Below are 23,819 nucleotides of genomic sequence, written 5' to 3'. Positions count from 1 at the left end.
TGCTTTGTCTTTCAAGAAAATATGTCATTGGTGTGTTCAAAACAATACTGAAATGCAAGGATCGTTTGTCACTTTTGGACCACGTGGTCCACAGATCAATTAATCGTTAACCGTTTTTTCCCCTCAAACAAACAATGACACATTTGACACCATTCAGGTCATAAAAGAATACATCATGTTATTTACTGCTAACATTGTGAAAATAAGGCAGATTTAATCTCGACATCAAAATGAATCACAACGAAATACATAGCTGCACTTAAATATTAAGAATAGGAGTGCGATTTTACACAAACAAAAAATAGCTCAAAAGTGTATGAGTGAAGTTCATCACAAACGTAGACACGTTGTTTTCAATACTTAGCGACTCTTTAAACTGCCAGGACCAAAAAAATAAAATAAAATTTACCATGTTGTTTACCAAAGAGGTAGATCATTTCAACTGATCTATGTTTGTGGAGAGAACACACAATGAATAAATTGTGGAACATCCTGGGTCGACATGTGTCTGGAAAACATACACTAAAGTATCCATTCATTTATTTATTCTTCAGTCTTCGGTAACTGCTGCATCCTGGTCAGGGTCACGGTGGATCCGAAGCCTGTCCCAGTAACCGGACAGGATTACGGTCCAGTGCAAGGTATCGTACACACTCATTCACACCGATGGACAATTAAACATAACCGATCAACAAGATAGCTCTCACTAGTTTTTAGGAGGTGGGAGGAAACTAGAAAACCCAGAGGAAACCCATACACACGGAGAAAATGTGCAGAAACTCTTTAGATCATAATAAATATCTCAGTTCCACAGGTCACAAATATCCGAGACGCGAAACATTACAGGCTCAGTTCTGCTTTTCTCCAGTATAAATGCTGTCTTAAATCCATAATTATGAACGATCTCATGATTTTTCCTTTATGCACATAATTAAAAAAGAATCCAAAATACTGCTCAAAACTTTAAATACCAAAATACAAGTCACAAAATAAAGAATATTTACAACCAAAACATTCAAGTACAAATAGATAAAGTAAAACTTTAAGCAGGATGGAATGTAAACGCTATGAAACACTGTGTGTTTCTTTCTCCTGGCCAGTAGTCAATCTCTTATGTACAACTGTTATAAATACTCCTGCTTTCTCAAATCCCATGTTCAAAGTTCAAAAACATTTTTCCAGTGCGATACCAAGCATCAGGTCAATAAGGATAAATTATCGAGGATCAATGAAGAGTTGCTTATGTTTCTCAATTAATTCATACAGACATTGTGTAGCTGCAGATCTTCACTGAATTGCAGTGAAGACATTAACAAGTAAACAATACAGAAAAAGACAGACAGACAGACAGACAGACAGTCAACAGTGGCATTTCCACTTTACAAGAAACTAGTTCTGGATCTGCTTCAAATCTTGTCTTTAAAAACAGGACTTGAATTGAATGACATGCCTAAGCCTCTGCTTCAACATGCCGGAGTTCATCTGTTATCTTTGGCAAAAGTGTGCATCATCCAGTTCACCTTGGTCTTCCAGCTCTCTCGCAAAGCTTCATTGAACTTCACTTTAAAATTCTTCAGTGCTTCCTCCTCAGTTTTGCAGAGTGCTAAGGAATCCTACAGGAATGTTTCAGAAACATTACAGCATTAACATTTATTTCAATCCCTATTACAGTTAGATCCATTTGGTTCAATTCAAAGTATTTGATTCGATTCAATCAATTTCAGTTATTAGTGAATAAGACAGTGAAGGTGTCGAAATGAAACCAGGAACAAATCATAGTCTCTTAAATTCAAAGTGAATCTTTTAAGGTAATAGTTGAATCTTCATGTTACTGATAAACAGGGTATTAAAATAAAATAATATAAAATATTATTCTAAACTCTATATATATTGTATATATAAATTGTACATTATTGAACTAAACAACTTTATTAGCTCTCACCTTTAGATACTGAATGTCTTTGGAGGAACTGAGCTCAGGGAGACCTGCAGCTCTCATCAAGGCAAAGAGGTTGACGAATAGAGTTCCATTTCTACACAGGATCTTATAGGCCTGTTCACAACACTCACGGAAACTGTGGAAATCACACACACACATACACAAACACACAGGTGTTGAATTCTCAATTCTGATTGGTCAGAAGGTTTTGCTACATTTCTAGAACATCAGCTCTGACGTTAAAGTGAAGAACAGGTAAGTGTATGGATGCTCGACATAATCTAAGACAAATAATATGTTATTTATCAAAGAAAAATGTATAACTGTTGTTGTATTGAAGGTTTCTGAAAGGAGACTTGCATTAAACATTTATAGAAGGAGGTTTCCTTGTCAGTGCTTTTGAAACAGGCAGAAAGTTCTAACTGCTGGCAAACCGCTGTGGTATAAAAGAGAAAATAATTTTGGTTGATGACTTCACGTTGCATCAGGCCACATCAGACGTCGTTGTTAGCGATCATTTCCATATGACAGAACGGTTCTTTTTAGTACTTTATACTTTTATAGACGGTTACAGAGTATATTAGCTTCAATCTTGGTCATTCATTCAGTCCCCACCATTTATTATCATTTCTAAAATACAGCTTTGGCGAAAGTGTGTGTGCAGAAGTGCCACATATTGTGTGATAACTGGAGTGAGTAGCGTAGTCATGCTTGCTATGGACTGATCTAGATAAATCACACAAAACAGAATTTAAAGTGGATTCCTGCATGAGATTCCAAGATCATTATCCAAATAAATGGGAGAGATTTTTTTTACTCTAAAGTCCAATGACTGCCATTTATTAGACTCCAACACAACCAACAGGGCCAATAGAGAGGACCGATGCCAAACCATTTGAAACGTGATCACCTGATATTGCACAAAGTGTATGTAATCAGTTTCCTATTAAAAAAAGGTACATGGCAACATTTAAACAGCATGTTCAGGTACTGACCGTTCAAATTTCTCACTGTTGTTAGTCCGGCCCTGCTGAATGACGTGGACAAAGTCGTAAGTCAGAATAAAAGGCACACGTTCTCGGTTGATCCCAAACTTCGCCTTGAAGTTCCCCAAAAAATGCCCGAAGTCTATATGGAATAACTTAAAAGGACACACAGATTTACAGTTGAAACCAGCAGCACAAATTGAGCTTTAAATTTAACAGCCATGGTCTAAAACATGACTTTAGTCTTTTAATAGAATATATCTTGAAGCCTGTTACCATTACATCTATTTAAACACTATGTTCTTTCCCGTTTATATATTATTGTATTATGGTGCCTCCTTGTGGTGTGCAATGTTACTGCAGAAGTCAATTACACACCTAGCAATTGTTTCAAAGCCATTTAAATACTTCTTTCCTACCTGACCATTCTCCCGGATCATGATGTTGTCACTGTGGCGGTCCCCAATTCCCAAAACATAAGTAGCTACACAGTAGCCTGCACAGGACAGTGTGAACTCCTCAATGGCTTGCTCCAGTTTATCCCTGTTGGCAGAAAGGACACAATTTTATCATGCATACTTATACATTCTTCATATATTTTAGGATGTACAGTGCAGAATGGGCAAAGTCCAAAGATATCAACATTCTAAGACACTGCCAGGAATAGGAGTCAGTGCTGATACTTGAGTAAATAAGTAATACATTTGTTTTCCATGTCACACACAGATACATACATATTTGCACATGCATACACAAGTGCTGAGTCACAGGAAGTCCTGTTTCACTTCATCAGATAAACTCATTCACCTAGAGTTTTTTTTATAGAGTGAGAGCTGAAGGGACCTCATGCTTCGCTACAGGAGAGGCAAAAACAAAACAAAACAAAACAAAAAAAAACCAAGAAAACAACTTTAATTTTTTAATGACTCACCCTTTTGATTTCGGTCTCCCACATAATAAATTCAGGGTAAGGCCTTGTTCGGGTTATGTCTGTGTCAGCATACACATGACTGTTTAACCATTTATTAACCATTTATTAACCATTATTGTTCATTCTAGTATTACTGCACGAAATATAGTTTGAACATTCCGTATTCACATACAGTATTTACACTGGTCGGTCGGCGCTGTTTCTGTTTACTGTTTATTGTCTTTTGTATCGTCTTGTAACTTTTTGTCTGCACTGTCTTTTGTCCTGCACTGTCTTGTTCTGTCTGCACTTGTCACTCTCTTGTCCTGCACTGTTTGCACCAGGTTGCACAGTTGCACTTTATGTGGCTAAGACTACTTACAAGTCCTCAGCCCTGTCTTTGTTTTATGTAGCACCCTGATCCTGGAGAACCGTTGTCTCATTTCACTGTGTACTGCGACAGCTATATATGGTTGACATGACAATAAAAGCTTCTTGACTTGACTTGACTTGACTTGACACTAGAACAGATTCACCCGCAGCCTGGAAGCATAATTTCAACATCACCTCACCTTCAGATCCCACAGTATTTAAAAACAAGCATCATGACTTGCATCGAGGCACAATTTAAATTATTTAACATGTCACATGCGACACATCACTTCCTACGTCCATAACCAAATGCTCAATAAATAATAGATAACGCTTAACAACAAGATTTTTTGCATGGAATACACAGAGCTATTACAGCGAGTACGAGCTAGGGGATTGTTCTTCACATCAGCCCTGTCTCTGAGGAGCAGACTGGATACTTCTATAATAGGAATAGGTCTCTTGTTTCATAGGAGCAATCAATGCCCTTCCCGTTCAACATCCACTACCCAACAGGGAAAAAACAACAACGCTACGAGATGTGTCCTTAAGCAAAGTTGCAAAAAAGATAAGATGTTTAAAGTGTAATAAAGTGTACTTTACATACAGCATACATGTACGTGTATATATTTTTATATATACATATGCCAGAATATTCTAACGTAGTTGCATTAAGCTTGCCAGGATAGGTCAAGGAATATTTCCATATTCAACTGCATTATATTTCAAAGTTGCACATCTGCCAGTTTTAGCAAATTCACTATAGCTTTACAAATAAGCAGCTGAAGACTTGAAAAGGAATTGGATATAAACAATAATCAAGGCAACGATTAGAAAATCTGAGTTGTCTACAGTTCTACAGTTCATGGTCTCGGAAATACTACAGTGAGTCATTTGGTTCCCGTATAAAGGTTATTTTTTAATCCTGGCATTATGCCATGCTTGTTCATTTATTGCATTGGTGAAGAGCTATAAGTGGTGAGCACAGCCATCATGATGCATAACTACAGTCAGGTTCTCAGGAAATCTGAGCAGAGACCTATAGAATCAGACCGAAGACACAAGCAAGTGAAAAATGTGAGTTCAGTGGGATCACTTTCTTATGATAGAATAAAATGTCTGGTAGCCAATGAGGAGCTCAGAGTTCAGGTTCAGGCAAGTGATAAGGATGAGGATATACCCTGGGTGCCTATTGCTGAATGTGTACTAAGCCTATCATGACCAATCAGTTCATCCAAGCACAGAAGCATCCAAACAACAGAATGTAAAGAAGGAAGCTAGAGACAGACGCGCCTGGGCTTCGCTGCTCTCGATGTTGTCAATGTGACTCGCAATATGACTATGTGTTTGGCAAAAATGATGAGGCTTTAATCAGAAAATCTTTAATCGGATCAGCCAAGTAGCAGTGTGGTTAAAGGGTTTCATTTTAACCCATTGTTTGGCCACATTCTGCTGAGAATCACTAAGATGAATCTATTCATCATGCTCATCATCAACAATGTTTTTTTAACTACACAGTGGTTTTTAATGATCGTAACCAAACAGTTTTTTCTTAAACTGAGTATTTTTGTGATAAAGACATTTGGGTTAACTACCTACTGTATCGTAAACATTCATGTTAACTACAATAATTTTGAAGCAGTTGCTTTTATCTACATAGTGTCTTGTTAACCAGAACGATCATAGACCGTAAATAATCATTACTACAAAGTGTTTTAATGCTCATAGTGATTACAAACAAAAGGTATTTTTAACTACCGACAATATAATTGATCATAAACAAATGGTTGCTCTTACATATATAGTGTCAAGCATTATAGTGATCATAAATAATATTTCCCACTACAAAGAGTTTTAGTGAACATAGTAACCATAAACAAATAATATTTGTAACGTACTTAGTGTTTTAATTGTAGTGACCATAAACAAATAGCCTCTTTATCTATGTAATGGCTTAGTAAACAAAACAATCATAAACAATCTCTTAAACTACGTAGTGTTTTCATGACCGTAGTAACCGTAAAATGGTTGTTTTTAATTACATGCTGACTCATTAATCACTCTCTCACTCACTCATTTTCCACCGCTTATCCGAACTACCTCGGGTCACGGGGAGCCTGTGCCTCTCGGGAGCCTCTCGGGCATCATCGGGCATCAAGGCAGGATACACCCTGGACGGAGTGCCAACCCATCACAGGGCACACACACACACACTCATTCACTCACACACTACGGACAATTTTTCAGAGATGCCAATCAACCTACCATGGATGTCTTTGGACCGGGGAGGAAACCCCCGAGGCACGGGGAGAATATGCAAACTCCACACACACAAGGCGGAGGCGGGAATCAAACCCCGACCCTGGAGGTGTGAGGCAAACGTGCTAACCACTAAGCCACCTCTTAGTAATCAAAAGGTTTCAATCTTTTAACCAAATAGTATTTTATCTTTTTAACTACAAAGAGTTCTAGTGAACATAGTAACCGTAAACAAATAATATTTTTAAGTACGTATTGTATGTTTTGCGATCATTGGACTGCAATCGATTATTTTAACTACAAAGGGTTTTAGAGATTGTGGTAATCATAAACAAATGGCCTCTGTATCTATATAAAGCCTTAAACAGAATAATCCTAAAGAAAGGTTTTCATCAAAATAGTGATCATACACAAACAGTCTTCGTAACTCCATAGTGTTTTAGTGAACTGCGGATTATTTCAGTAAACAAACAGATCGCCACCAAACTCGCTGGTGAGTCAAACTATGAGTTGCTTTCAGCAGCAGCACCGACAAACAGTGCATGCCTTAGTGGTGGGTGGTGAGCAGAGTCAAATGCTCACGTCTCACTAATATATTCTTAGCAAGCAGCTAGGGCATCTTCAGGTCAATTTGTACACAAGCGACAAGACTTTTGTCAGGGACTGTACAGAAATGGTTGAGTGTGATGCACTCACCCTGGGTTTTTGGATTTGAGCCAGTCTAGAAGAGCATCTTTGTTGAAGGCTGCAGTGGCAGCGCTGTTGCTCTTGTTTCTCTGGATGTTTGCGATGGTGTCAGAGTTTTTCACTACCTCTATAAGCCCAGTCTTATCGCCGGTGGACAAACAGCCGTAGGGGATCATTCTAGTTCACACGAAGCACAAAGAGAGAAGAAAGATAAGGATATAGTGTTACTTGACAGCTTTAGAACTGTAACTACAGCACATTTATTTATATTTCAATACTAATTTCAATCTTAGTCATAATCTTAATCTTAAATTAGCTTCAACTGAATTCAGTTCAGAAATGAATTCAGAAAACCGTACAGTGAATTCAGGCGATTCAAGAGAGCGTAGATGTCTCACTAACAACTACAAACCTAAGGTCCAGCCCTTCAGACTTCCACAGAATGTCCATTAGCTGGATCATTTGAAGAGTTAGCATATCTTGTCTCAGATCTGGAAGCAGCACATTAAGTCATTAAGAACGCATGTCAATTAAAAACTCCAGGATTGCTGTTCACAAAAAAAAATATATATATATATATATATGTTTCTTCCTGCATACCGTCTCCATTCTTGAAGATAATGCCTGACGTGTCTGACTGGACGCACTTGTTCTTGTACATCAGCCAGAGAGGCTTCATCTTAGAATCCATAAATTTACACCTGTCCGTGCTGAGAAAAATGTAAACACACACACGTACACATGATTTACTTTACATAAAATAAAGTACATACTCAACCTACTTTACTTAGCATAACACACAACTCATGCTTTCGAAACAATATATCATGACCGGGGGTCCAGTTATAGGAAAATAATCAGAGACGTGCTGTGATGAAGCTCTGTTCACCCTGATCGTATTATTATATTCAGAAACCTTCTTAAATCACAGCAGCAACTATATACAGTCATTGATAATTGACGTATGAATAAAACATTATATTTTTATCTGTTTACAGATACATATTGTATTGTGACAAAAGTTAGCTTTTATTATCACCTATGTAATAACACCTATAAAGTGATTTCTCATCTTTTTTTATTTCTATTCAGGTAGAGAAATAAGACAAAAAATGTTGTGATCTAGACATAATGAAGGTTGCATATTGCTAAGTGTGAACTGTACCAGATTTCAGAGAGGATGATGCTCGGGTTGAGTGGGGACAAGACGCCAGACAGCGCCTCCAAGTACGTGTCCTGTTTAATGCACAGTTTCATGTCCTCTGTAATCTGCAATCTGGATGCCGACTTCTGAAAGGCTGACTTCACAAAGTCATTCAGAGCTTTCATTTTACTCAGAGCCTCATTCTGCAATGATGGAAAACAAGACGATGCCTCAGCCGTATGAACTACATCATGTTTTAGTGATCAAAAGCACTTTTATAAAGTATATCTTTTATTCTCGACAAAGGATAAAAAAGGGAAGATTAGTAAAGTGATCATTTAAGAAATGTAAAGTAAAATTGTGTCGGAATTAAGTAAAAGAAATCCAAAGAGAAAGCTGAAGTGCTATCGGAGCAGAGCAATTGCTTTGCTAATTTTTGAAGCACAGATGCAGTCAAAGTCTATATGACAAATGGGCTGTAAGTGGCATCATCTGGGACCAGCTGAGAGGAGAATAGTAGCTGAAATGGTGTTTTGTGCTAATTCTGGACACTGGACACAATTTTGTGTACACCGTATATAACAGCAAAAGACAATTAGTGATTTATAAACTGGAAGTAAAAGTAATAGTCCTGGAGCTGACTGGGAGTCTGTGTAACTCTCTGTGCTATCAGACTGTAGCAGGAAGAAAAAGTTAAGAGGCTATTACAGTAATCCAGTCAGCTGGAGATAAACACATGCCTATTTTTTTTCCTTATCCAGATTAAAATCTTGTTGTCACTTTAATGATGAAACCCAGATCTGAGATATGGGGGATGAGAGTTTTTCTTCAGTCTCAGTGAGAAACAGCACATTACAGTATCGTCTCTATAGATTCGGTCCGGTAACGTTCTAGCATCCATCTGAGTATGTAGACATTGCATTCCAATACATAGGCAATTAATGTGGTAGATGTGGGCAGCGATGCAACAAAGTTTAATTTTATGCATATTTCGAGCAACTTGGTGCAACGACTACCAAACGGAGTGAAGACAGTAGAGATCACGTGATCCACGGCAAAGAGCTCACACCGAATATCCATCCAAAATGTTTTGTGTTATCAAGTGGAATTGTTTCGTTGTGCCAGCCCCTGATAAATGTTATTACTATGGCAACCAGTAGTAGGAACGCCTACTGGTGACTACATAGTACACCGAAAGGAGACTTGCAGCAACATATGAACATATTTAAATTTAATTTTAGAGGAAAGTTACAACTGTAGTTTCTATTCTGATGGGAGTGGTCTCTACCAGTATGACTCCGCCCCTTTCCTCAAGTTCACAGAACAGCTTGATGATAAAAAAAAAAGAGGTCAATAAGCTTTAAAGTCACCAGATCCTAACTCAACTGGGAGATTTTTGAGAGATCGTGCAACACTATCATCAAAACACCAGCTGAGAGAATACCTTAAGAATCGTAAGAATGTTGTGTTCATCACTTCATTACAGTTCCTGATACTTGGAGAATCTGTGTCACGGTACACTGAAAGCGCCCTGGTTTCTTGCTAAAAGACTTTCGGCTATAATTTGTCACGCATCTCAAAAAAATGTAAAAAGGTGTTGTTATCGCAGTAGCCGTTACTTCGTGGACACCCATCAGTATGATTACACCTCTAGCATGCATTCAGAATCTTATTTTCTGTTCACACATCATTCGTTTAGCTTCAGTTATTTATATTGAACTAACATATTCTTTAAAAAAAAGTTATGCTTCATTTTAGGCAAAATTCTTTTCCAACTGCAACAGGAAATACTCTGTACACATGATGTGGCTTTTAACATTGAACAAAATAACACAACAGCCTTTCTCTCAGGCTTTATCTTTATCAGCAACGCAGTTGGCGATACTGATTAACACTCAGACTACCTAGACAGCGAACATAAACAAGGGACTGGATATATCACTTCTGACCTGCTTCATGAGAGTCTTCATGTGGTAGATGCTTCCTCTGCAGTAAGCCTCCAGAATAAGGCCAAATTTCAGACTGGCAGAGGGCACATGCAGTTCAGACCTTCAGGAGAAAAAGAACCATTTAATCACAAGAGAAAAAAAAAATCCTGTGTAAGAAATACGATTCTGGAGGCGATAAAGCTTACTTGAGATGCCAAAATAGGAAGTGGCCTATCCTTTTATTAGATAAAGCTCGCTCTAGGAGGAAGGTGGTCAAGTCACAGTCCAGGTATGGCTCATACTTCAGAACCTGGACCAGCTGCAGGAGGTACTGGAAGAGTTCGTCATCACTGATGACGATGAAGACAAAAAAAAAATCATGTCAGATTTCACCTTGACCTGTCGACTGCAATTTCGTTTACAAGCTACACCCGCGAAACTTTATAACGCTGCCATAAAAGTCTGCAGTGTAGCCTACTTATGTACTGGTTTAATGCTTGTGTAAAGTATCTTGATGCATGGGATTATTTCTCAGCCTGGTCGTTATAAATATGTACACTGTGAATTCTATAGGGTTTATTCATTCTCAAAAAATGAGGGCAAGACGTTTGGGTATAACACCAAGATGTTAGTGTTAGAGACACAGAAAATGTAGAAAGTTTGTAACAGGTTTAGTATTTATTTTATAGGATTTAGCACAATTGTAGTTTTCAATTATCAGGGTCAAAAATCCTTGCAATTAATTATGTTTGTTTCAGAAATGCTGAATAAATTCATCATAATTTATTGTTACATTTTGGTTAATAAAACAATTTGTGATCTATGGTTGCCAAGGTTTTCACCCATTTGGTCGTGAATAAAACTGCAAAATGTTGTTTAAAAAAAAACAACAACAACAACAACAATGACAATATATAAAATATCTAAATTAGTAGATTTGTTACGATGAATCTGGAAATGTACACATGTAAATGTATTTAATGTCTTGAGATTTTAGAGGTCCGAACTCCACTAGCCCGTACAAAGGTAACAGATAAACAATTTAAAGAAAATTTGCCCACAACACCAAATACAAAAAAATCATTTCTGTGGTATTTCTCTGGAAATCTTCACACTATACCACTTCTGAGACTTGGGTAACAAGCAAGCAAACACAGGGCTGCTAGACAAATGTCTAGTTTTGTTGGTCGCATATCACTTACCGCAGCTTCCTGAGGCAGCGGATGGTGAACGAGCGGACATGGGGGTCGGGGAAAGTATAGTCCAGCAACTCCAGAGCATGCAGAGCTGGCAGGTCTGGCCATTTCTGTAACAGAGCCACGATCTGAAACAAACACAAGACCCTTCACTTGAAATACAAGAAAAAAAATCCAGACGTTTCACTTAGCCACTTCTGACTCTCAGTTGGTTCAGTCAGACAGGAGACTGAACGGATTTGTTTATAATCTGTTGTGAACCTGTAAAGAACAGTGTTGTCTGAGCTGTACAGTATGATTTGAGTTTTGAGCCTGAATCTTAGATGATTCACTGGGTGTGGAAGCACCATCTGTGGAACAGCAGAAACATGATCTCACACCAGGAGGTGATAATGAATGGTAGTATTTATTTAGAATCCTGTTCAATCTCTACTGTGCCCTTAGTAGAAGCTCTGAGGTACTTGTGCAACAGTTCAGTGTATAAAAAATTCCAATTCCAATAATATTGTTTCTATGTATTTGCGTCATTCAAGAAGAGTTATTAACGTGGTTTGAAGTGTGAGTCACACTGTGGGGCCAAATCTTTAAAGTCCAAGAAGAGCTGTGAGCTTGAAGCTCTGAGGAAGTCAAGAGTCAGTAAATTAAGTCCAACTTAAGTGTTCTAAGCAACTCTGATCTACAAGAACGTAGATTCATAATGTACACCACTAATAACGTCACATTTTTGCTTTTATATATACTGTATAACGGGGGTCCCAAAACCTGAGACCACCAATGAAAATGCTTCTCTCATAAATTTTTGTCTAATTGAATTTTTTTTTTTTAAATATCTTAACAAATTATGACAATTGTAACAGCTTGAGTGAAAAGTCTTTATCTTTATGTGATAATGTGATGGTCTTTGAATCTTTATGTGAATTTATGTGATCTTTATGTGAGTATTTCCCCTTTAATGTCAAGTCTGTGAATGCTGTGAGTGTCATCTGAATGCGTGTTTCGACAGTAGGGATATGACTCAAGGAAAATCTGAACTTTTGAGTCACCATGGTCAACATCACAAATTTGCATACATTCAAATAGTGACAAATAAGGCATGATGTTTATTCAAATCTTCAATTCAAGACCCTGAAGATTTCCTGTCTTTGCTTTTAGTTGTTTAAAATTCTAAACACTAAATTCAGTGCCTGTATCTGACAGAACGGCAGTTCGCACGGTGGCACGACTGTAGTACCTGGGCGACATCCTCGCGTTTATTCCACTTGGTGATGAGTAGCAGTTTGGAGAGGCTCTCTGGGTAATTCGCTCTGACCTCCCCACGCAACTTCCACAGCAGCTCTTTCTCGTCCTCAAAGAAGTCGGTGTGGTTTTTATTGTCCACTATCTCTTTCAGTTTTAGATGCTGTGCAAGTTGCAGAGTAACACATACATGAAATGGAATTATGAAGAATGTAGCAACATTTAAAATGAAAATGAAAGACCTTCTGCTTCATACCTCCTCCTTCGTGACAACTGCCTTCTCTCCGTTTACTTCATGCAACTAGACAAAACAAGAAATAAGATAAAACGCTCTGAAAGAACAAACACTTGTGTATGTGAGTAGAAATATCAGGCTACTGTAATCAGTGAGAGATTGTTTAAAAAAAAAACAAACAGTTTACTTTTTCCAAAGGAGGGAAGTAAAGAGGATGTGGCTTGAAACTGGGGAAGTGAATGAGGAGGCCTGCAGAGCTGTCCATGTTGGGGTTTTTCTCCACTGTGCCCATAGGATTCAGCAGATCACCTTTGTCATCTTCAGTAAAGTAATAACAGTAATAAACAAATCAGAAAATTTATAAGAAATTCTATACACAGGATAGAAATAATTTGGTGAATTAATAAAGCAAATCTTACCTGGAGCTGATGGCCAAGTGGACAAGAAGATCTCTCCTGTCTTCAGCTGGTCCTTATAGTCAAACAGCATGGTGTTGACCCAGGCCAAAGGACAGTCCTGTAAGACATGCATTTACACAGAACCGTCCCACTTTACTTTTCTACTCAGATTTCTTAAAATAAAAAAAATAAATAGTCTCTAACTATTACATGAGAGACTGATTTTCAAAGTGTTAATTAGGATTAATAAAATTGTAATAAGATATCTAGATATTGGACAGTCCAGCCCAGTGCCCTCTATGGATGAACAATGATCTTAATCATTTAGGTTTTTATTAATAACACGTGTCCTAAATGTCAGCAGTGTTTCAAGCAAAAATCTAATCTAATCGTTTGAAATGCACACGATTATGTTTTTTTTTTCTGTAGATACGATGTTCCTCAAGAGACTTACTTAAAAAGTGAGATTGTAGCATCATATTTTCACAAATATATCATTGCCAAAAAATAAACAGGAAACAAATGGCTGTTAAAAACTTTTCATTCAGGCTTTTTATCCCCAAATATGGGATATTAAATAAAATATGATTCTTTCCATCTAGGGACTAGTGAAAGTTTAAAGAAAACAATGTATGTTACAAAATAGTACCAGAAAAAAAAAATTATAATAAGATAAATAGATAAATAAATAAATAAATAAATAAATAAATAAATAAATAGATAAAATCAAATCAATCAATCAATCAATCTTTGGGTTCTTTGAATTTAGTCCAAAAATATATATTTTATTCTTAGTATTAATTTCTTAATAATTTCTGTGAATGACAGTAAAGTTGGTCAGTGCTATAAAAAAGTACTGCAACATCTTGCTATTCATATCAAGTGTATAATGGTGTAACTGACCATGATATTATTTTGTCACATCATCCATCATGCAAGACATCCTTGCAAGTGTCTTTGTGGTGCTAATGATAAAGCATGTTAAATGACCTTCATGTTTTCTAAAGTCTATACTGTGTTAATTACAGTTACTAGGTTAGGGAAAAAAATCCAATCAGCTACGTAGGCTAATAAAAATTCTAAAGTCAAAGCGGCTATATTTTCGGGGGTTACATCCATTGATTCTTTTTTTGCTGAAACTGGTAAGTACCTTTACACTGCAGTTCACCTTAAACCTAGTGAAACGTGGCTTTGTGGTGTTTAAAATAAACACACTGAGGCATAGAGACAGACAGAGAGGCAATTCTCATTTCCTCACCTAAGCCTTAGCAGACTTCTCTACCCGTACTTTGAAAGGGAAGTGGCCAAGAAAGCAGAAGTAGAGGTGGCTGATAAAAATCCTCATAAACAAATACACACACACGCACACAAACACACACACACACACACACACAGCCACCTGTAGACTTGCCGTGGCATCCTCTACTGACCTTCTGCCTATATTAAAATGACTGTGTCTGCTGTGGGTTAGTGATTCTGATTTGTCTGTCACACTCTGCCAGGAACTCATCACGTTTTCTCGGCCCGACCATGTAGTTGTGGACTTTATTTACCGCTGTCGTTCCCCAGCAACTTCAGGCGTAAATGAGTTTAGGTTGAGCAAGGTTTTACCAAGACTTACAGCCTTTTTGTTCTTCTTTTTGGTTGACCGCTGCTTCCTGGGCTTGTCGAGAACTCCATAGAGGGCTAAGCAGAGGCGTGTCATGCGAGGAAGGTCACACAGGTGGATGTCGAACGAAAGCTTCTGGTCCCACACCGGGTCGGAGCACACGGTGACCTCGCTGCTGGTTACTACTTTACAGAGAAGCTCGCTGCCATGGAAAAGGCCTGCCTGCACCACCAGCTGAGTGGAAAAATAAAACAACAGAGACCAAAATATCACCGAGGGATCAGACAAGTGTTTAGGAAAAATAGAAAGAAAAAAAAAAAACGGAAACGGGGGTTGCAGAAATATCTGACACGGTTAAAAATGAATGAATGAACAACTGAATGACACATGGCCTCATGACTAGCACGGAGCTGGCCACTTTCCCAGTTTTATTATTAACCAGAATAGAAAGCTCTCCGTGAGAGCAAGGAGGAAATATAGAAGTGTGCGTTTCCCCTACGGCTATCATGGAGAACCTCTGGTGGCAGTAGCAAACAGGACTGTTAATTGTATGACATGACAAATCTATCTGGAGTCATGGGGTGATGTCCGGAAGTGACCGGGCACTGCAGGCATAATAAAGCATACGTTAACACAATCACCCGAGGGCAACTCTCGTCCCATTTCATGCTGTATACAGTAACTGCAATAATATTTAGTTCTTTTACACCATGCACTTTAAGATTTCACAGTACTTTATGAGGAGACAATTACAAATACTCTTTTGCATTTCATTACTTTGAATCAGAATAAATTTAGACCTTCTATACAACGGTTTCTCTCAGAGTAAAATGACCTTGCACGACGTTTCACTTCACTGACAGGTTTTTAAAAGAAACGGAGACGCAAGTGGCGAGTGTGAGCAACACTGCTGTCCTTTTTCTTAGAATCTAGGCCTAAGTGAGCGTTGAAAGCCCGATAGTCACTCCCCACTTCCTGTTTTGATGTTTTACCCAACCGCTTCTGATGAATTATGGGAAATATGTGGTCAGGGTCACATGACCACATTTCATGATTTCAACCCCCGGGCTGCATGCTACAGTTAGAAGCCTGGTAAACAACCACAAAAGACTCATGCTAACAATAAACATAAATAAACTGGAGGCCTGACCTTCATGCTCTCATCAGCGTTTACACGAGTGCCATGCAGCAGGTGGATGAAGAAGGGCTCGTGTATGGACCACAGCGATAAAGTGTTTTGCTGTTGAAAAAAATTCAGAAGTTTCAAAAGCGTTCAGATTGGAGAATGAAAATAACTGCTATTTTAGACTTTATTTCTTGCTTTGGAAGGCTTTGAACTCTTGCAACCGTTAAGAGATAAATAAACTAGGTGATAGAAGTCTTTCGATTAGCGGGAAAACAAAACTTGAGAAAGGCGCAAAGAGGAACTAAAACAGTATGAAACCAACTCTTAAGGCTGAGCTTACAGTCAGTTTTACTACTGTTTTACAGCCTTTTCCCACCATTAGCAGTGTGGGGAAGAATCACAATGAAGTGTAAGCAGATTTCAATATGTATAAATCTTGAAATATCCAGGCAATTACCCACAATGCTGTGCTGGCTTACAATGCATTTATTATTTTTAAACTTTTAATAATGATGATGTATGTTGGATCTGTAAATTGGGCTTTGCAGCGATACATTTAATTAAAACTGAACTCGATTCATATACGATTACGAACATAACCCACCTGTAAGTATGTACGTTAATGCTTTTGCTATTCATTTAACAAAAACACATTATTAATAGACCTACTCAAAAATAAATATAATCACAAACCCCCAGGAAAAAGTAATCCTATACGCTTACACATTTTATAATAAACAGTCTGCTGTCTATTTCAATTTCTATTTATACATACGTTTGAAACTTTGTCTATAAAAGGACTTCAATAAATTAAATTCTGGGTATTCACAAGGAACCGAGTTCCAAGAAGTCAATGTCTCTGACAGTGATATGAGGAAGAAGGTGAAGAAAGTAGTTCCCTTGTTAATGACAGTTTTTTTTTTTTTTACCCTGATGCAATATCCTTCTTTTACCTTTTTCAGAGGCAGAGGTGGAGGTTTAGACTGAGAGCGGCTCTTGGACATGTGGTTGCTCAAGCCTCCCTGCTCCTCCTGGTATTTTAAGATAGTAGAGTGATGCACCATGGTCAGATGGGGAGTCTGGCCTCCGTACAAGCACGAGAAAATGTACTGCGCAAACAAGAAACACAAGCAAGCCATGTGATTAAGTATTTCCTTTAGTTCAGAGCTCAGAGTAGGCTGTGTGACGTAAAAGACGGGATCTGTTGGAGCATAAGAGAGGGGTCTGTTTCGCTGCCATCACAGACTCAGACCAGAGCAAGACCAGGGACAAGAGTCATCAACATCAACATCAAATCTTACAGGCTGTTCATTAAGTTAGTGTAATGCAGCTCAAATCACATTACTCTCACTGTGGTTGACTTTTAAAAGCCTACTAAAGGTGGATGACTCATCTCTGCAGGTACAGGCAGTTTCAATATCAACAACTGCCTCAGCAGTATCAGACAAGCCAAAACACAAGTAAGCTTGAAAGCTTGTCGTTACTGCATCAGTTTAAATGGAATACGTTATTATGACAGAGCAGGAAACACACAGAAGAAGCAAGGAAATGCCTAGTCTTTATGTTTAGGCCAAAAACACCCATATTAAGAGACACTTTCAATACAATTTTCAAATTAAATTTCAGCTTGTCTACTAAACAAAAAAATTACTTTTTAATGAATTCTATCAAACCCAAAGATCCCATCCACCTCTTATACACTATCATACATTATGCACACACCACACCCACACCCACACCCACAGAGATGCACACGAACACACACAGACAGAAACCCACATACCCATAGACACGGAGACAGACACAGAGACACACACGAACAGACACAGACAAAGACAGACACACAAACACCCACAGGCACAGAGACAGGTACAGAGACAGGCACAGAGACACACACGAACAGACACAGACAAAGACACAGGCACAGACACACACACCCACAGAGACAGGCACAGACACACACACCCACAGACACAGGCACAGACACACACACCCACAGAGACAGGCACAGACACACACACCCACAGACACAGAGACAGGCACAGAGACAGACAAACAGAGACACAGTGACAAACACACACACACACACACACACACACACACACACACACACACACACACACACACACACACACACACACACACAGACACACAGACACACAGACACACAGACACAGACACAGACACAGACACCCACAGACACAGAGACAGGCACAGAGACAGACAAACAGAGACACAGTGACAAACACACACACACACAGACACACACACACAGACACAGACACACAGACACAGACACACACACACAGACACAGACACAGACACAGACACACACACACACACACACACACACACACACACACACACACACACCAGCCTGCCATATGCATTCAAACAGGTCCTGTGTTTTTAATTCCATCAAAAATTGTTTGTATTGACAATAAGCAATAAGCAGGTTAAATTAAGGCTGAGCTCACCCCTGTTTGATTTTATGTAAGCTGGAAGTACAAAACTGGACAGAAATATAAACCATAACGAACTTAAAAGAGTGTTGCTGCATTATAGCCTTTCATTTACAAATTGCTTAACCTCCTATGACCTGGTGTCCACATACGTGGACATCACCGCATCTAAATGCAAGGCCAAACCAAAGCTCGGGTCTTAGGAGGTTATAATACAATTTATCTTCACCAGAAATGTATCACACTGATAACACTGATACGACTTTGAGGCTAAAATGATGAACTGCAAATGCAACAACTTGCAGATTTTTTTTTTATTAAAGTTAGGAATTAAATTTTTAAAGGAAATAAATTTTAAAAAATGTGTTTTTTTTATTGCATTTCCGTTATATCAATGTTAAATTCTAGATTAACAACTGCTGAGGACTCAAAAAATAAAATATGGAGATATTGGACATTTCCTAATGAATAGGGGGGAAAAAACTATAACAGTAAAAAGTATTTTAAAAAAAAATCAATTCAAAAATCATTTCTCAGTGGAACCCTGTGAGCCGAGGGTTAAAACTGAACAATCAATGTAACCCTTTTGATATCTAATATCTTAGGGATTTTAAATCAACATTAAATATCCTGCTATAATATCTAAAAAACTTTACCATCTGAGTAGTATACTACTGAACGTGGGCGAAAACTCAACATGCTTTTAAAAGAATTTTCACAACTTCAAACCCATCCTGTTTATTCTTTACCATCGCTGCTATCTGTGCACAACTTTGAACTTCCCTCGGTTTATCTGAGCCAACCTAAGAATTCAAAGCACCATGATGCAACCATAATACTCACTTTGAACCTGCACAGCGGGTATTTCCCATAGATGAACTCCCATCTCCCGGTGACCTGTAGGGTGTAATCCTCGAGCTTGTCCTGCTTGACTGGACGGAATACCGTGGCTTTTTTCCGGAGTGCACTCTTCATCAAAACCAGGGGCAGATCCTGTGGGTCCAACTGCAGCATGAAGCTCTCCTGACAGACCAACAGTAAACCACATGTTTAGTGAAGACTGTTTAAGATTGACAGCTTTGTCGTCCTGGCTGTAATTCAGGCCACATGGTTATATATGCATTAAACAACTGCTTGTTGTCCGTGGAGTCGAATTTTTCGATGAGCCACATTATTCGAGTTTGTTTTTATTTAACAAATATATAATCGCATACGAGGACATTTGATCCAAGATCTTATCTATTATTATTATTATATTTAGTATATTTAGAGTCTCCAGTGTTTCCACCATTGGAGCATGTTCAGGACTGAGGACATTGTGTTTTTCTGTTTTCTCAGTATCGTGACAAGCCGCTATTTTTGTATTTTTTGTCTAATTGACTTCAAGAAAGAAAACAGAGGTTGGTGAAGGTTCAGCTGTTTAGAGTTGCTACAACACAAGTGAAAACAGGAAATGATTTCCATAATATTAAATGGAACCATAACATTTCTGAATTAACTTGAGGAATTAAAACACTTCAGGAAGTACAGAATCAACTTTAGGCTTCAAACTGTAACTCTTCATTACATCACAACTCTGCCATTGATTCAACACACGCTTGCGTTTTATTTCTTACTCCAAGCACATATCAGGGTCAATGAGAGAAACAGTGTTGTTGTTGTGCACTTGTTAATTACAGGAACCCGTTTTTTACAGAGCTGTTGTTCGTACACAAAAGAGTCAGGATTTTGATATGCTTCTAGTGATATTAGTTGGCATTTAAAACATCAACACGTGTGTTGGACTTTTTTCCTTTGACAAACACACTCACTCTCTCTCAGTTTTATTGTACAGAAGAATTGCAAAGTTGAAGGTACAGCTAGTGTGGGTGGGGGATTCACGCTCAACATGTTGTTGTATAAATATACTACTTTACCCAGTTCTTCATTCAGGAAATCTGGGTCATCAGGCCTTGTATGTAAACGCACATGCTGCTGGGTGACATTGTTTTAAAAAGATGTCTTTTAAGTGTTTAAAATACGTCGTTCTATAATTAGCAGTGAGCACACAATGCGACAAGCATGATACACACTACAAGCTGGAAAAATGGTTCACGATCTAACATGTATGCACAATGAAGATTACAAAGCTTGGCTAATTAAACCACTGTGACATGGATGTGCAAAAAACGTAGATGGGTCTGAACTAATAAACCACACTGACTCACCTCGCTGGCCTCAAACTTGACATTGATAAAAATCTTTTTGGTGCTTGTGTGTGCCTTCCCACATTGAGCCACCGGGGAGAACGGCTCCAAGTCACAGGGAAAGTTGTACTCCATCCACTGGTGCCATGGCAACAGATGCCGATCTTGAGCTTTCTCCTCGCAGAAGGAGCGCATTTTCGCCCGGAACTCGTTTACCTCGTGGTTCTTTTGGGTGTCAAACTCGTGCAGGCCTACAAATGCAAGATGCAAATACAAACAGATGCTTAGAAAGCAATAAGGCCAGCATGCCACAAGTCATTCTGTACATAGTTGAAGACAAATTTTCTGCAGCACCTTCAGTGGAACAGAAATTGTCTGTAGCACATATATGCAAACATTTACTGCAACTGTAGGTTTTCTTTTACACCGAGTTTGTATTACACTTCCTGTATCAGTTCTTTCATGTTGCACTATGGCCGTGGATGCACAGTATGCCTTCGCACTGCACAATGAATGAATAATACATATCAGTTAATCAAGGAACTGGATCAATTCCAAAACACTAATAATAATAATAATAATAATAATAATAATAATAATAATAATAATAAATAAAAAATAAGAATATTTATAAAGCAATATGTGTAAGCAAATTTAGAACTATGTTCGAAGTTAATGGAAGTCATTTCTAATCACTTGAAAGCATCTAATTAATAGGTTCTTAAATATTTAGATTAAGTTCTTTCCTCCAGCACTTGTAAGATTTATTCTTAAATAAATTCCAATTTTTTTGGTCGTGGCTACGATACCGATTAAGCCGTAATATTTACAGCGTTTGGCATTTGGTAATACAGCATGAGTATTCAAATATTGCATGCGTGTCAATGTAAATGTATGACAATAAAATTCTGAACTGAATAGACTTAAGTTCCACAAAATATGTGACCACAGACAGGCTGCTCTCACTGTCCCAAAGTGCCACCAGTGCTACATGCTGGAAGAAAGAAGAAGGTCTCAGGTACATCGAAGAGCAGACCTTTCCCCAGGAGCAGGCTGATCTGGGTGTTGATGAGCTTCTCCACTCGGTCTCCTTCGCGTGCAACCAGCCTGAAGACAGGCAGGAAGGGCCGTACTTCACACAGTCGCCTCTGCTCATCCTCCAGATCCTCCCGCTCTGCCGTGCGGTTGATGCAGGTAAACACATAGGCATCGGGACTGCTCAGGATGCTGAAGAGCGGCTCACTCCGGGCATTCTTCCACAATATCTGATAGATATTCAGGCTAGTTATAATTTATTTTTAGAAATGCTGACGCTATAGGAGTGTTGTAAGTCAGAAACTGTTATACAGCATTTTTAACTACTGATATTATCACAAGCAGATTTATATTAATCCAGATGGACATACAGATCTCTAACAAGCAATATAGGACATGATATATACGATGACCGACGATAAATATGACAAGAGATGAAATGTTGAAGTAAGATGAATCTCTTCTGGGTAACAGAAGAGGGGTAGAAGGATTTAATAACTCTACTCGATTAAAGCGCACACTGGAAAGTCAAACTGTACAGGGATGAGCACAGAACAGTGTTTACGATTACAGCAGCAGTTCCTGGATTCAAGTCTACAGTATCGTCGTGAGGTTATCCGCTATATCGAGTGTAGGATTAAGCAATCTGAACAGGCTTTCCCACAATTTCCTTAAAACAATCATTGTTATTTTTAAGTTGAAAGTCGTTATTAAGAAATAAAATGTAGAGAAATCGACTATATGTAAGCAATTTTGCTTTAGTTTGCTTTAACTTTTTACTCGTTACACACAATGCAATTTTTTTCTTACTACTAAACAACAAATAAGGAGTTGGTTTGTAATGAAATGAAGGCCTACTAAACACACACAAATACACATTTGACTACAACAATGGCAAATGCATTCAGCACCTATAGCCTTTCACCTCCCTTATATATTAAGAAACAGGCTTTAAATGCCATGTACATCTATTTTACCTTTTTAATTGTGGCAATGGTATCACTGCATGCTACGGGAAAACTGAGGTAGATTCCCGTTGGCAGGAGGAACTCCATAGTGACCTGTTCCCGACCCTCCTTCTCCCAGACATCCTGCAGGTCGCAGAAAACCCCCGGCGGCATGATGCGGGTCGTTCATCTACGGGCAACTGCACTGCTCAGAGCACATGGACACACACGTTATTGTGCGACGTAACACGATATGTAAAAGAAACGAAGTGCAAAGCTAGTGAATCAGCTTGAAAATCCCAGCTTGATAATACATTATTACTTTTACTTTAGCCTCTTTTGTCCTATGCTGGGCTTTACACATTTTGTGTAACAAGTGTTAGACAAGTGTTTTTCTGGCAATGATGTATGTAAGCAATCAAAAGTACTTTAAAAATTGATAATAAATTGATATGAAGATACTCCTCACTGTTTGTTTATAGCCTACAGAGAAACAATACGTGGTTTAAAAGCAAATGATGATACAAATGCAAATCATGGATATTTGTGGTGTGAACATGTGCATACAGTACAGTATGTGCACATCCAGTGTTAGGAATTTAGTCAAACTCAGTAATGTGGATAGCAGACATTAGTATAATTAAGTGATGATGCATTAACACGCACACACACACACACACACACACACACACACACACACACACACACACACACACACACACACACACACACACACACACACACACATTCTCTGTCTCTCTCTCACACACACACACACACACACACACACAGTCTCTCTCTTTCTCTCTCTCACACACACGCACACACACTCTCTCTCTTTCACACACACTCTCGGTCTCTCACACACACTCTCTCTCTCTGTCTCTTACACACACACACACATACACACACACACTCACTCTGTCTGTCTCTCACACACACACTCACTCTGTCTGTCTGTCTCTCACACACACACTCACTCTGTCTGTCTGTCTCTCACACACACACTCACTCTGTCTGTCTGTCTCTCACACACACACTCACTCTGTCTGTCTGTCTCTACACACACACTCACTCTGTCTGTCTGTCTCTCACACACACACTCACTCTGTCTGTCTGTCTCTCTCACACACACACTCACTCTGTCTGTCTGTCTCTCACACA

General features: G+C 38.5%; 1 protein-coding gene across 2 annotated transcripts in view; it reads right to left on the bottom strand.

Moving 5' to 3' along the window:
- Positions 1–122: 122 nt before the first annotated feature.
- The window catches only part of pik3cd (phosphatidylinositol-4,5-bisphosphate 3-kinase, catalytic subunit delta), a 27,155-nt gene continuing 3,458 nt past the window's right edge, over positions 123–23,819 (bottom strand). The window contains exons 2-23 of one of the 2 annotated variants that reach the window (XM_027170445.2): positions 22,686–22,860; positions 21,710–21,938; positions 20,695–20,924; positions 19,331–19,510; positions 16,979–17,134; positions 16,050–16,139; positions 14,912–15,133; positions 13,312–13,408; positions 13,080–13,210; positions 12,914–12,958; positions 12,653–12,820; positions 11,428–11,549; positions 10,432–10,575; positions 10,247–10,346; positions 8,319–8,500; positions 7,754–7,863; positions 7,566–7,644; positions 7,163–7,330; positions 3,345–3,468; positions 2,935–3,080; positions 1,943–2,075; positions 123–1,613 (exon numbers count right to left, since the gene is read on the bottom strand). In XM_027170445.2, coding sequence (XP_027026246.1) covers positions 1,479–1,613; positions 1,943–2,075; positions 2,935–3,080; positions 3,345–3,468; positions 7,163–7,330; positions 7,566–7,644; positions 7,754–7,863; positions 8,319–8,500; positions 10,247–10,346; positions 10,432–10,575; positions 11,428–11,549; positions 12,653–12,820; positions 12,914–12,958; positions 13,080–13,210; positions 13,312–13,408; positions 14,912–15,133; positions 16,050–16,139; positions 16,979–17,134; positions 19,331–19,510; positions 20,695–20,924; positions 21,710–21,938; positions 22,686–22,829 — 3,135 coding nt within the window. In that variant the 5' untranslated portion in view covers positions 22,830–22,860 and the 3' untranslated portion in view covers positions 123–1,478. The remainder of the gene's footprint in view (positions 1,614–1,942; positions 2,076–2,934; positions 3,081–3,344; positions 3,469–7,162; positions 7,331–7,565; positions 7,645–7,753; positions 7,864–8,318; positions 8,501–10,246; positions 10,347–10,431; positions 10,576–11,427; positions 11,550–12,652; positions 12,821–12,913; positions 12,959–13,079; positions 13,211–13,311; positions 13,409–14,911; positions 15,134–16,049; positions 16,140–16,978; positions 17,135–19,330; positions 19,511–20,694; positions 20,925–21,709; positions 21,939–22,685; positions 22,861–23,819) is intronic. The other variant, XR_007139327.1, reaches the window with a different exon arrangement.

Source organism: Tachysurus fulvidraco, chromosome 23, assembly GCF_022655615.1.
Source record: "Tachysurus fulvidraco isolate hzauxx_2018 chromosome 23, HZAU_PFXX_2.0, whole genome shotgun sequence".
NCBI lineage: Eukaryota > Metazoa > Chordata > Actinopteri > Siluriformes > Bagridae > Tachysurus > Tachysurus fulvidraco.
The sequence above is the reverse complement of the archived record's forward strand: the minus strand, read 5'-3'. Positions and strand labels throughout refer to the sequence as shown.